Here is a 13178-nt window from a genome sequence, read left to right on the forward strand (position 1 = left end):
GCCCCGTTGGGCTCCACGCTTGGCGGAGAGCCTGCTTGGGATTCATTCTCTCTCTCTCTCCCTCCCCTTCTCCCCTTCCCTGCCTCTGCCTGTCCCCTCACTTGTACATTCCCTCTCTCTCAAATAAATCTTTAAAAATAAATATTCCTAATATATGTCTCCAGTCATTCTGTAGTGTCCAAGGATTTTAAATGTCTAAAATAACAATACTATTTCTTTCTCATTTTAAGATTTTATTTATTAGAGAGAACAAGAACACGAGCTAGGGGAGGGGCAGAGGGAGAGGGATAGAGAGAGAATGATTCTCAGTTGAGCACAAACCCCCAATATGGGGCTTGATCCTAGGACCCTGAGATCATGGCCTGAGCCAGCCGAAGTCAAATGTTTAACTGAGCCACCCAGGCATTCCATTTCTTTTCTCATTTTTATACCCACTTTCCCCTTCTTTTTTTTAAACTTCCTTATATCTTTATCACACAGTTCTTCTAGGCACTCACTTTAAGTATCAGAGGCTTCTTTGTTTCTTCCTTTTTTTTTCATATCCCATATTTAATTAGTCCTCAAGTCCCATCAGTCCCTTTTTCTTAGTATCTTTCTTTTACACCTGTCCTTCCCATTCTGTTCTTACCTTGATACTTTAGGGCTTTATCATCTCTCACCTAATAGATTCTCAGCTTTGTTTTTCTGGTATCCTTCCCCCCCCTCCCAATCTAACCATGATTTTTTTTTTTTCCTGCTCAGAATCTCAGATTTGAGAGAAAAAGTCAAGTGTTTTAAACAGATCATGTCCTCAGTGAGGGCTAGGACCAGGTCTTATTTTTCTTTTTAGCTTTACTACGTTTCTGGTTGATGAACTGGCAAATAGTAGGTCTTTGATAAATGAATGAAAGTGGATACTATGCTTGAATCTCTGCCTACATTCTTGAGAATACGGGTTGCTCTTTTCAGGTTTAATTTTGGTATTACGAACTTTACTGACTGGAAGCATTAACGATCCTTTCTGTTAAAATATTAAATTTTAAAAAAATTAATTACAGTTTTAAAGAAATTTGGTTATTTTTCCTCCTAAAAATGAAGTGGCTGGTCATTGGTAGGGCCAAGCAAAATTTATATAATGCATTATTATTTCATATATGTCCATTTTCCTGACCATAAAATAATAATTAGTATTGTTATCATTATTGTTATTTTAGTTTAGATTGCAGGAAATTTGATTTTATGTAATTTTAGTAGTTTGATTTGTGTACAGGACAGTAGTTTATCAAACGTGACACTAATCTGTTTATTATTTTAAATATTTCTGATTCTCTTCTAGGACCAGTTTGGACAACATATAAAATCAGATGTGCACTTGAATTTTTATGTTTATTATGGTCCTGATCGTATAAGAGACCCAACCTTGCTTTCAAAACAGGATATTGTTTTGACTACATACAACATTTTAACTCATGACTATGGAGTAAGTATGCTGAGACTCATACTTCAGAAGTTGAATTTAAGAAATATGCTTCAGGTTTCTAAAGTGTTCTAAAATTCAGACTTTATACTCTTTCTTTCTAAATACTTAAGAATATGTAGGAAGTAAATATGAAATTGTCTTTTAATATTCTGCAAAAAAAGGTTGAACTTTCTTCAGCAATTAGGAATATTTTCCATTTAGGACATTTGAAGCTACAGTTTTACATTGGAATTGTAACTAAGTGTATATAGCAGTTTATAAGTGAATTTTGTTTTTTCTAGTATTCTAGAATATTATTTTCTTGATCAAATCTTCTAAATCAGATTTTCCAAATCAGATCAAGTATGATTTGATTAATAATTATCTCAGCTTAAAAATAAGCTTTTTTTAATAGCTGAAGTTCATGAGTTTCCCAGTTAATTTAGAAGTTTAATTGTTGTTTGTTTGCCTGTAATTCTATTTGTTAAAATGTTTTTCAAAATACCTTGTCAAAATTTCGATCTTCCGGTAAGAACATTAGCTTCAACATAAAAGAAACTAATTATGTTATATTCAAATAATTCTTACAACTGAAAATTTTTCTTTCATCACAGTTTTGATCTGAGGCAGAATTAGCTCAGTGTATTGAACCAAAGTCTCAATAGAGAGCTAGACTACCTAGGTTTAAATGGTAGCTCTGCTATTTCTTAGCTGTGGTACTTTGAGCAACATACTTCCAGCCTTGGTGCTTCAGTTTTCTCATCTGTAAAATGAGTAAATAATAATACTTCATAAGCTTTTGGGCATTCAATAACTCTAATGTATATAGTGCTTAAAGCAGTATCTACCACAGAGTAAGTGTTGATATTAAAGAATAACAACTTGTATTTACCAAATTATATGAAGTACTATTTTACTTTCCTATGTTTTTAATTCACATGAAACATTTATTTCAGACTAAAGGTGATAGTCCATTACATAGCATAAGGTGGCTAAGAGTAATCCTGGATGAAGGACATGCCATCCGAAATCCAAATGCTCAGCAGACAAAAGCTGTACTTGATTTAGAGGCAGAAAGAAGATGGGTGTTAACAGGTAAAAAGGTTATGTTTTTTAAAAAAATTAATTCTCAAATATATATCATTAAGTTTTAGTGAGGTAACTTTGTAAACTTCACACGGATATAAAGTTTGTCTATGATTAATCATAGAAGTCGTTTAATATTTGAGTTGTTTTTCACAGTTGCCCATGCTGTGGCAACATTTGAATTATAGTCGATTTATGGAACAACCGCTAGACTTTTTAATTTTAATTTTTTTTTTTAGAGATTTTTTTTTTTAAAGATTTTATTTATTTGACAGAGAGAGACACAGTGAGGGAACACAAGCTGGGGGAGTGGGAGAGGGAGAAGCAGGCCCCCCACTGAGCAGGGAGCCCGACGCGGGGCTCGATTCCAGGACCCCGGGACCATGACCCGAGCCGAAGGCAGACGCTTAACGACTTAGCCACCCAGGCACCCCTATTTTTTAAGGATTTTATTTACTTGACAGCGAGAGAGGGAATACAAGCAGGGGCAGTGGGAGAGGGAGAAGCAGGCTTCCCACTGAGCTGGGAGCCCGATGCGGTGCTCGATCCCAGGACCCTGGGATCATGACCTGAGCCGAGGGCAGATGCTTAAAAACTGAGCCACCCAGGCGCCCCTAGACTTTTTTTTAAACTTTGGAGATTCATTAGACACTTTTAATTCTCCAATCAGAATCTCGATTTCTCTATTTCTCCAATCAGAATCTCCATTTCTCTATTTCTCATCTTGAAGCCAAGCCTGTTTGCTACTTGTGACACCTCTACTAGAATACGGGGAAGAGAATGTAAACTCAGTTTCATTTTTCCTTCTTGCTAATACTGCTGATTTAAAATCAAATAAATGTTCTTGGATAAGGAGAAAGTTGAATTTACTGGACCTGTGGTCTTTTTCTTTGTTAGTATGGCAAGTGAGAGCTAAAATTAGAGCAAAACTATATTTTAAAGTTGCGTATATGTTTAACAATGGATTATAGTTATACCTTGATAGTTAGTGGGTGTGCCTGGTGCAGAATGCCCATTTTCAATGGTTGTTTTCTCTGATTGGGTCAGATGGATAGTCTGAATGCATATACTATAGAGTAACAACAGTTTTCTGTTATTTTTAGGTACTCCGATTCAAAATTCTTTAAAGGACTTGTGGTCTCTTCTTTCCTTTTTAAAACTTAAACCATTTCTTGATAGAGAATGGTGGCATAGAACAATACAGCGTCCTGTCACAATGGGAGATGAAGGAGGACTTAGGTAAGTAATTTCATGAAAACCGCTTAAAATTAGCAACAAATAACTGTAAGCAGCTTGAACCAGTTATCACTTTGATTACTATTTTAACTTCAACTGTTGTCTTTCTTCTCCCAAGAGCGTTTATAGCTTAATGCCTTTGGCTCTCAGAACCTAGTGATTCTAGTTTGGGGAGACACTACCAGTAAAACATAAGCCTTCCCTTTCTTTGATTTTAGTCAAACTGAAAGGAAAGGCAGAGCTTTATGGTCTTTGTGTGTTATTGCCCTCAAAATCACCATTAATTGATTAAACAATGACAGGAGAAACTGTATGCTCTGAGGATCTAATATGCATTAAATTTTTACAACTTACCTTATGTAGCTTTATATAGTGATACTTGAATGGTATGACATACACTGGCATCAGCAAGTTTAAGAAAGAAAGTTGTTTCTCATGGAGACAGATAAATGAAATTCAGCTTGGTGATAGCCATTTCACAGGGTACTAGGCTAATATGTGGCTTAAGGTTTTTGCCTAGAGTAGTGGTTTTTCAGAGTTTGGAATCCATTAGGTTGTGAAATCCTTATAAAGATGGCATCTAGCATTATAAAAGAAAATGAAATAGAGTAGAAGATTTAAAGAAATTTATATCTTTACACATAGTAAGTATTGTTTTGTGAAAGGTTTCTATCATATGTGTATGTAATTTGATACATACATTTGCTGGATGGAATAAAATGTGTTTCTTACTGTGGTTACAGTGAAAAAGGTTCAAAAGCCACCAACCTAGTTTGTAAAATTGTCTGCTTGATTCTCAGAACCAACTATGTAAATTCTAATTTAAGAAATTGTATTTATATTTCAATGTCAGGAAAAACCTTTCCTTAAAAACCTTTCTTTCCTTAAAGAATTGATGTGCCTCCTTTTTTTCTGATATTGAGAAGGGAGTGTAAAGGTTGTACAACCTAGAAGGCATATCTCCCTCTTCTGAATAGTCACATCATGCTTTAATTTTTTTGGCATCTTTACTTTGTAAAAATTACTTATTTTTGTACCTTGATTTTCATATTACTGAAAAATCTTTTTGAAGGTAAGATCTTTCCTCACATTTATAGTTTTATGATATTAGTATAATGACTTTTACTTTGTGTAGATACTTAAGAATGTGAATGTTGAATATTGGATGATGTAGTTGACAGAGGTGAGAAGTGAAAAAGTTAGTGAATAGAAGAAAAATGGGGAGAAGTTAAAAAGACAGGATGAAAGAAGATTAAACAGTGACTGGTATTGAATTGAGGGCAATGAATGCATTATTGTTATAATTTTCTATTGGTAGAATATATGTCTGATTATCAGATTGGATAGAACTCAAAACAGAGATTTAAAAAAAAAAACCTTTGGTTCTAAAATAGTAATATATTAAAATACTCTTTTTTGTTCTTGTTGAATCAACTTATATAGAAATAAAAAGTTATGTAATTTTTTGTTTTGTTTTGACTTAGGCGTTTACAATCCCTTATTAAAAATATTACCCTAAGAAGAACAAAGACAAGCAAAATTAAAGGAAAACCTGTTTTAGAGTTACCAGAACGTAAAGTATTTATTCAGCATATTACACTTTCAGATGAAGAGAGAAAAATTTATCAGTCTGTGAAAAATGAAGGCAGAGCTACTATTGGAAGGTATGGAAAAAAGAAAGCTATTTTAGGAAATAATTTTTATTTTCTTTCCTGTTTAACTGAATAGTATTTCTTAGAAATGTTAGGAAAGTCTGAAGTATACTAAAAGATAACTTGCTTCTTTATTTAAATTCATTTTTACAAATTAGTTGAAGTAAATGAAATAGTAGTATAATTTACAGGTAAGTTATTCCTTAAGTTAGGAAACAAAAGTTTACATGAAATGGCAAGTTCTGAGTGGGTAGCCAGAAGACCTTGCTTGCTTCTATTCCTGGCTCTTTTCATGGGAGTAGATAAAAACATTGAGAGAAGTATATATAGAGAGATAATAAACCTATTTAAGGAACAAAACTTTGGGGAATGTCCATATTTAAGAAATAGGGAAATAGAAATTAGAAGATTCTGTCAAGGACAGAATTTGGAAAAAAAAGTAAAGAAAACTGTGGGAGAATCCCATGAAAGCATAATCATGCAAGAGGGAATGGTCAGTAGTGTCACATGATGCAGAGACTTAGAAAAGCTGTTTAATTTGGTGATTCAGAAGTTACCGGTCTAAACTCTTAGCATAGTTTCACCAGAATACTGAGGTGTGTACCAAATTGTAGGAGTAAGGGAATTTCAAAGAAGTAGCAGCTGTAGGTAGACGTAGACCATTTTTCATGACGTTTGCAAAAGGAAGAAAGTGAGACTGGTACATAGGATTCATAGTTGTTGCTCTGTCAATTTTTTGCATTTTCTTTGGGTTAACTGCCTTGAGAAGAGAGCATAGAAGAGACTACAGATAGAGAAGAGAATAAAGCAAATTGGTGGAGAAAATGAAGCCTAGTGGGGGGTAAAGAGTACAGTCAGTGAAAAATGAGACAAGGGTATCTGCAGGGAAAGGTGTGGTGGGAAATTGAGGAAGATAGCAGGATTAACAGCCATTCTAAAAAGTTGTGAGGTTCTTAGTGTGGTAGATAGGCTTCATGCAGTACTGGATATATGTAGTAGTCAATATAACTTTCCAAACAACACATGAAATCTGGGAATAGGAACTAATGAAGTCGATAATAAAGGGATCGGGGATTGGTGTAGAAGGTGAGAAATTCTAGTCCAAGCGAGAACATATTTGACGTGAGTGCCCATGGGACCAGAATGAGTAGGAGACAGTGAAGGCAGAACTGTGCTGAGAAAATAGGGGAATCTTCAAATTCAAGAACTTCATTGAACTACAGAGCAGGTTTAACAGGAATTAGAGAGATTGAAAAAGATTGTTCTTACTAAGCAAGTGATTTCTTAGTTCAAAATCTTGCAGTGGTGATTGAAATTTCCTTCATATTCATTCTTTCAACCTTAATATGTGCCTGTGTACACATATTGGGATATAGGATAATAAAATAGATAAAAATCTCCACCCTCAAGGAGTTTATATTTTAATGCAGGGAACAATTTTAAAAATTAAATTTGATGGAAAAAAAATTAAAGCAGAGAAAGGGGATAGGGAATGCTGAAACTGTTTTAATAGGGTATTCACTGAAGACCTTACTGAGAAGGTTCTATGTGGGAAAAGATCTAAAAGACAGTGGAGTTAGGAGATATTTCAGGCAGAGGGAACAGCAAGTGTAAAGCCCCTGAGTTGAAAGAATATTTGGTGAGCTTGAACACAAAGAGGTAAGTGTGGCTGGATAATAAAAGCAAGATGTCATGATGGAGTGGGATCAGTATCCTTGCTCATAATTTTTATTTGCTCTATGGCAACACTTTTTGGTGAGTTTTCTTTCACTGCCATTTGTTCCTCCCTTGCTCTTTGCTGATTATTACTTATACTTGAATGTCTTGAGTTCTTTCTGGCCTAGCTATTTGTAGGAGGTTAATATGAATAGGGGGAGGGGGCATTCTGTGTCCTAGACTGGTAGGAAGTATCCCTATTTAATTATGACTCAGGATTATATCTGAGTTGTTTTAGGTTTTATTTGTGCTTACACAACAAAGATGGGAAGCTGTAGGGTTCCTTATAATGTGGAATTTTGTGCCCATAATTTTCTTCTGAAAACAGAGTAGGTCTATTGTGTTTCCTTATTTAGCTTGCCTTCTTTCCTTGGTGTAAAACTTGTCCATGCAAGTTCAGATCACAGCCATGCACCCTGTTTTTGTTTTTGCACATGAAAGATGTTGATTTTCCCCTCAGGGCTTGCTTTGTATTTTGAAGAATTGTGTTCTGGCAGGTCTGTTTGAGATCTGTAGTACTATCTCTCAGCATCTTCCTATCCAACTTCTATTGCAATTGGCAGCAATTTCTCATATATTTTGCTTTATGGTTACAAATCTCTTGTGGTTTCATTAAAGGTAGTTTTGAAGTGATTTTCAGAGAAGAAAAGAACAATGCCATTTTTATTCCACTGTTTTAGAATAGGGAATAATATTGTTGTTTAGAGGCCTTCATAATAGTTAGCATTTTTTACCTCTAGGTATTTTAATGAAGGGACTGTCCTTGCGCACTATGCAGATGTCCTGGGTCTTTTGCTTAGATTGCGGCAGATTTGTTGTCATACTCACCTTCTTACAAACGCAGTGTCTTCCAATGGTCCCTCAGGTAAGTAGATGTGATTTGTTTACACTGTTATATTTGTTAGGGATATTTAAATCAGAAGGAAATTTTTCATATGGCCTATAGTGTCTTATTTGTCAAATGGACATTGTTTTTAGAATGGGAAACAAGTGGAATATACTCACAAATTCTTACCAATGAAATGGAATAATAGTGATGTCTTCTAGGACTTCCAGTGATAGATACTCTTAGTCATTTCAAATTGGATCTGCCTTTTATTCTGTGGTAGTATGTGCAGATTGTAATGATACTTTTGTGTAAGGTATATTATGTGGGTTAGCTACTATTTTAGCTTCTGAATTTAATTAATAAATTTTTAAGATTTTATTTATTTATTTGACAGAGACAGACACAGCGAGAGAGGGAACACAAGCAGGGGGAGTGAGGGAGGGAGAAGCAGGCTTCCCGCTGAGCAGGGATCCCGATGTGGGGCTCGATCCCAGCACCCTGGGATCATGACCTGAGCCGAAGGCAGACGCCCAGTGACTGAGCCACCCAGGCCCCCCTGAATTTTCTTTAAATTTTAAATCATGCTTGTTTTCTGTGATAGAAAAAGCATAAATAAAGACTACCCAAGCAAAACTTTTCCCTATATAAGAATATTAACTTGTCTAGTCATATTACAAATCTTGCTGTGAAATTAATTTTTCAGCCTTTTCTCTAGGAAATGATACACCTGAAGAACTACGAAAGAAGTTAATAAGGAAGATGAAGTTAATTCTGAGCTCTGGTTCTGATGAAGAATGTGCAATTTGCTTGGATTCTTTAACAGTTCCTGTCATAACACATTGTGCACATGTCTTTTGTAAACCCTGTATTTGCCAAGTCATTCAGAATGAGCAGGTTAGTTTTATGCTAGGTACAGATTCAGTGTTTGATGGAGTGGTACACTAGTCAGTCTTGAGTGTAATGAAACCCAAGTCCAACAGACTATAAAGAGTTTTGCACCTTGGATTTACTAGTGCACGTTTTATGGTCAGTTATGTATGTCAGTGTTTCATAGTGGTATATTTCTTATAATTAGGCCCTTTTAAACATAAGACAGTACACTTTTAGAGGCATGATCAGTCAATATCCTAGTTCTGTTGAGATCATTGCTGTCTAATAGATAAAAAATGTGAGACACAAAGGTAATTTTAAATTTTCTAGTAGAAATAGATGAAGTCAATGAATTTTTATTTATTCAGTATATCTAAAATATAAAAATTGAGAATTTGCATGATTTTTTAACTTAAGTGTTCAAAGTCTGGTGGTATTGTACACATACAGCACATCTCAGTTTGGCTTCACCACACTTCATGGGCTTAATTGCCACGTTTGATTATTGGCTATTAGATAAGGTAAGCCTGGATTCTATGTATGGTAGAATTTTTTGAAGTGGAATAATCCTTTAAGCAGTTCTTCAGCTGAGGTAGAGTTTTGTTTTGTTTTTTTACATTTTCATTGGTATAATACAGAAAAAAATGCACAAGTCATGATTGTACAGTTGAGTGAATTATGAAGTAAACACAATCATGTAACTACTACCCTGGTCCCTTTGTGTCCCCTTCCAATCAGTTACCTTCTCCCTTCTCCCTAAAGGTAACCCCACTATACTGACTTTTAACGTTGTTTCAGTTTCAGAATTTTTTTTTTTGTAATGGTATTTGGTATATAATTATTTAGGAGATATTTTATTAGCATGTCTTGGTACAAATGGACACAACAAATACTGCTTTGAATGAGCCTGTTGGATTTAACAGGTCTAGACTAGCTTTATAAGCCATTCAGATGGAAATTTTTTTTCTTCTAAAGGACAGTTCCACCTAGTGTGCTATATTGTAGTTAGGTTCAAGATACTGTTATTCATGGTTTCTTTACTTATCTGCAAATAGTACAGTTCACCCTGAACAGTTGCAGGGGCTAGGGGTGCTGATGACCCCCTGTGCAGTTGAAAATCTCCATATCACTTTTGACTCCTTATAAACTAAGCTACTAATCACCTACTGTTGACCAGAAGCCTTACTGATAACATAAACAACACATATTTTTGTTATATATATGGTATTCTTTTTAAAGTTTTTATTTAAGTAATCTCTACACCCAACGTGGGGCTCACACTCATGACTCCAAGATCGAGAATTGCATGCTCCTCCAACTAAGGCAGCCCAGCGCCCCTATATGTGGTATTCTTACAGTAAAGTAAGCTAGAGAAAATACGAAAATCATAAGAGAATATCCATTTATAGTACTGTACTGTATTTATTGAAAAAAAAATCCTCAAATAAGTGGACCTCTGTAGTTCAGACCCATGTTCAAGGGCAATTTGTATTATAATACTTGCTTCAAACTCCTGCTGTTAGTCAAGATCACATACCATACTTCTGCTCCCTTTTTTACCCAGTCCCACTTAACACATAAGAACGTTACATCTGCCTGGAGTTCAGCTTGTACAGATTTATCTCAAATGGATGAATCTAATAAGTCTAATAAAATGCTAGCTATTAAGGATATAGAATTTTACCATACTTTTTAAAAATTTTAGGTAAATTTATATTTTTTCCTCATAAACTTCACTCATATCTTACTCTTTCTTATATAGCCACATGCTAAATGTCCTTTATGCAGAAATGATATACATGGAGACAATTTATTAGAATGTCCTCCAGAAGAATTGGCGTGTGATACTGAGAAAAAGTCTACTATGGAATGGACATCCAGTTCAAAGGTGAAATACACATGGGCAAATATTTGAGTATTTGTTTTACATTTATATATGGATACCATGTCTCAAAATAATTCTGCTTTTAATCCTATCATTTGAATATTTTTATTTCTAGTGGTGAATTTGAGAGGAAAGGAACTTCAGTTTGAGTGCTTCTTTTAATCTTAATTTTTAAAAACATTAGTTGTCTTTTACTTTTCATTTTAGGGAAGTAATGGGGCAGGAACATTCTTTTCCTAATAAAAAAAAGTTGTATATATTTTGCCCATTCAAAATAGAAGCTAATGGGTGTCCTGATTTTTTTTTTTTTTCAGATTAATGCTCTAATGCATGCACTGATTGACTTAAGAAAGAAGAACCCCAACATAAAAAGTTTAGTTGTTTCTCAGTTTACAACATTCCTGTCTTTAATAGAAACACCACTCAGGTAAATTCATTATTGATTCTCACTTTGAGTAAAAGGATTTTATGTAAGTGTTTTGATTTGGATGGCAAAAAATAATTGTTTTACCAGTTATATTCATTTCATCTATCTAAAATGAGAGTCACAGTACAGAATATTTCCTGGGAGCATAGGATTTAAAGATTTAGTCCTGAATTTATCAGAAAAAAACTTGACTGCAGAGCATGACACGTTAGTAGATGGTTAGATTTGTCAAAATAGATGAGTAGTTGGTTGAATGAAGAGATTTATAATTACTTAACATGTTTTTAAATTGTATGGAAAGTGTTACTTGTCTTTTTTGTCCCTCCATTAGAGCCTCTGGATTTGTATTTACTCGTTTGGATGGTTCCATGGCACAGAAGAAAAGAGTTGAATCAATTCAGTGTTTTCAAAACACTGAAGCAGGATCTCCAACTATAATGCTTCTATCCTTAAAAGCAGGTGGAGTTGGTTTGAATCTTTCTGCAGCTTCTCGAGTGTTTTTAATGGATCCAGTAAGTAGTTCTGTAGACTTTTTGGTATGTTATTAAACTTTATAAAAAAATAAAAAAAAACTATTTGGTAAATACCTTCCTAGTTATAACTGATTGTGAAAATTCTTAGGAAAACTTTAAAATTAGATAATAACTCAGTAAATGTGTATCGAGGGCTTTCTTTTAAGTGCTTTACATGTATCAACAAATTCTCACGGTATCCCTAGGGTATCCCTATGATGAATCCTTATGAGGTTTTATTACTGTCCTTATTTTACAGGTGAGGAAACTGAAGCACAGAGAAGTAAAATAACTTGCCCAACATCATGCAATAATATGCAAACCAGGATTCCATGTTCTTAATTTCTGTGTTGTGGTTTTCTACTTCTATATATAGAATTAGTTTCTGTTAACTGTAATGCTTTAGTGTAGTGGTTTGGCCAACAAATAATGTGATCCTACATTGTGTCAGGGAGTCTTACAGGCACCCGGAATCTGGGTATAAACATAGGTAGACAAAGTAGCTACAATCATGATGTTAATGGCCTCAAGTTTTAATGTGCAAAAATTAGGTAAAATGTAATTTCTCACCTCTGTCCTCAGAGATTAAGGAGTTCTTGGATGAGACCCAGGAAGCTGCATTTTTGTATAGATCATAGGTGATTCAGGTGCAGGTGGTCCAGCATCACAGTTTTAGAAACTAATACTGTTAATGGAATATTTTGGATAAATTTTAGCATCTAATACAGTACAGTCATTTGTAGTTGTACAGTATAGACCTAGCTGTAGAGTTGGAGCTAAAATGCACTCTGAACTTTACTTACCAAACTGTGACCTAAGAGAAGCAGGCATAGAGGAACAGCACCTTTTTCTAATTGCACAAAGAGCTGTAGGCACTCTGGACTAATTCAGTTTCTAATTTGCACTGGGTTACTGTCAGGGCTAGAGGCAACTCTATTTGCTATTTCTATGATTCACAGATTGAAGATTTGTAGTGTTTTTTTTTTTAAGATTTTATTTATTTATTTGACAGAGAGAGACACAGCGAGAAAGGGAACACAAGCAGGGAGAGTGGGAGAGGGAGAAGCAGGCTTCCCGCGGAGCAGAGAGCCCGATGTGGGACTCGATCCCAGGACTCTGGGATCACGACCTGAGCCAAAGGCAGATGCTTAACGACTGAGCCACCTGGGCGCCCCAAAGTTTTGTAGTTTTAGCTTGTTACCTGAAATTCAGAAAATTTCATAACAAAGTTCACTGAGATACAAATTTGAGTTATTCTGGTTAGGCCTATCTAGTTCATACATACACCTGTAACCAAGGCTTTTTCGTTACCTGAGGGTAACCTCCCCAGTAAAATACCAACCAGAACCATATTTTGACATTCACAGATTTCACATTAATGTTATGGATGGCAGTGGTCTGTTGTATTTTCTTGCCTTAGTTCTGTGGATGAAGTTTTAAATCTTTGCTAGAGTTTTAATATTTTATGGTTATTATAAAAAATAGTCATTGTAACTGCATATTGTTATATTAACTAACATAATCTTA

The 13178-nt window shown here is 34.8% G+C and overlaps 1 protein-coding gene across 6 annotated transcripts in view; it reads left to right on the forward strand.

Annotated features, from left to right (window-relative positions):
- Positions 1–13178, forward strand: part of HLTF (helicase like transcription factor) — a 49351-nt gene that overhangs the window by 29310 nt on the left and 6863 nt on the right. For 4 of the 6 annotated variants that reach the window (XM_028103049.2, XM_028103050.2, XM_028103051.2 and 1 more), the window contains exons 15-23: positions 1316–1459; positions 2395–2533; positions 3628–3763; positions 5245–5424; positions 7869–7993; positions 8661–8851; positions 10590–10715; positions 11027–11139; positions 11471–11651. In XM_028103049.2, coding sequence (XP_027958850.1) covers positions 1316–1459; positions 2395–2533; positions 3628–3763; positions 5245–5424; positions 7869–7993; positions 8661–8851; positions 10590–10715; positions 11027–11139; positions 11471–11651 — 1335 coding nt within the window. The remainder of the gene's footprint in view (positions 1–1315; positions 1460–2394; positions 2534–3627; positions 3764–5244; positions 5425–7868; positions 7994–8660; positions 8852–10589; positions 10716–11026; positions 11140–11470; positions 11652–13178) is intronic. The other 2 variants (XM_028103053.2, XM_028103054.2) reach the window with 1 other exon arrangement.

The sequence above is a fragment of the Eumetopias jubatus genome, unplaced genomic scaffold, assembly GCF_037043125.1.
Source record: "Eumetopias jubatus isolate StellerSeaLion01/CBP00866 unplaced genomic scaffold, mEumJub1_p1.0 scaffold_1, whole genome shotgun sequence".
NCBI lineage: Eukaryota > Metazoa > Chordata > Mammalia > Carnivora > Otariidae > Eumetopias > Eumetopias jubatus.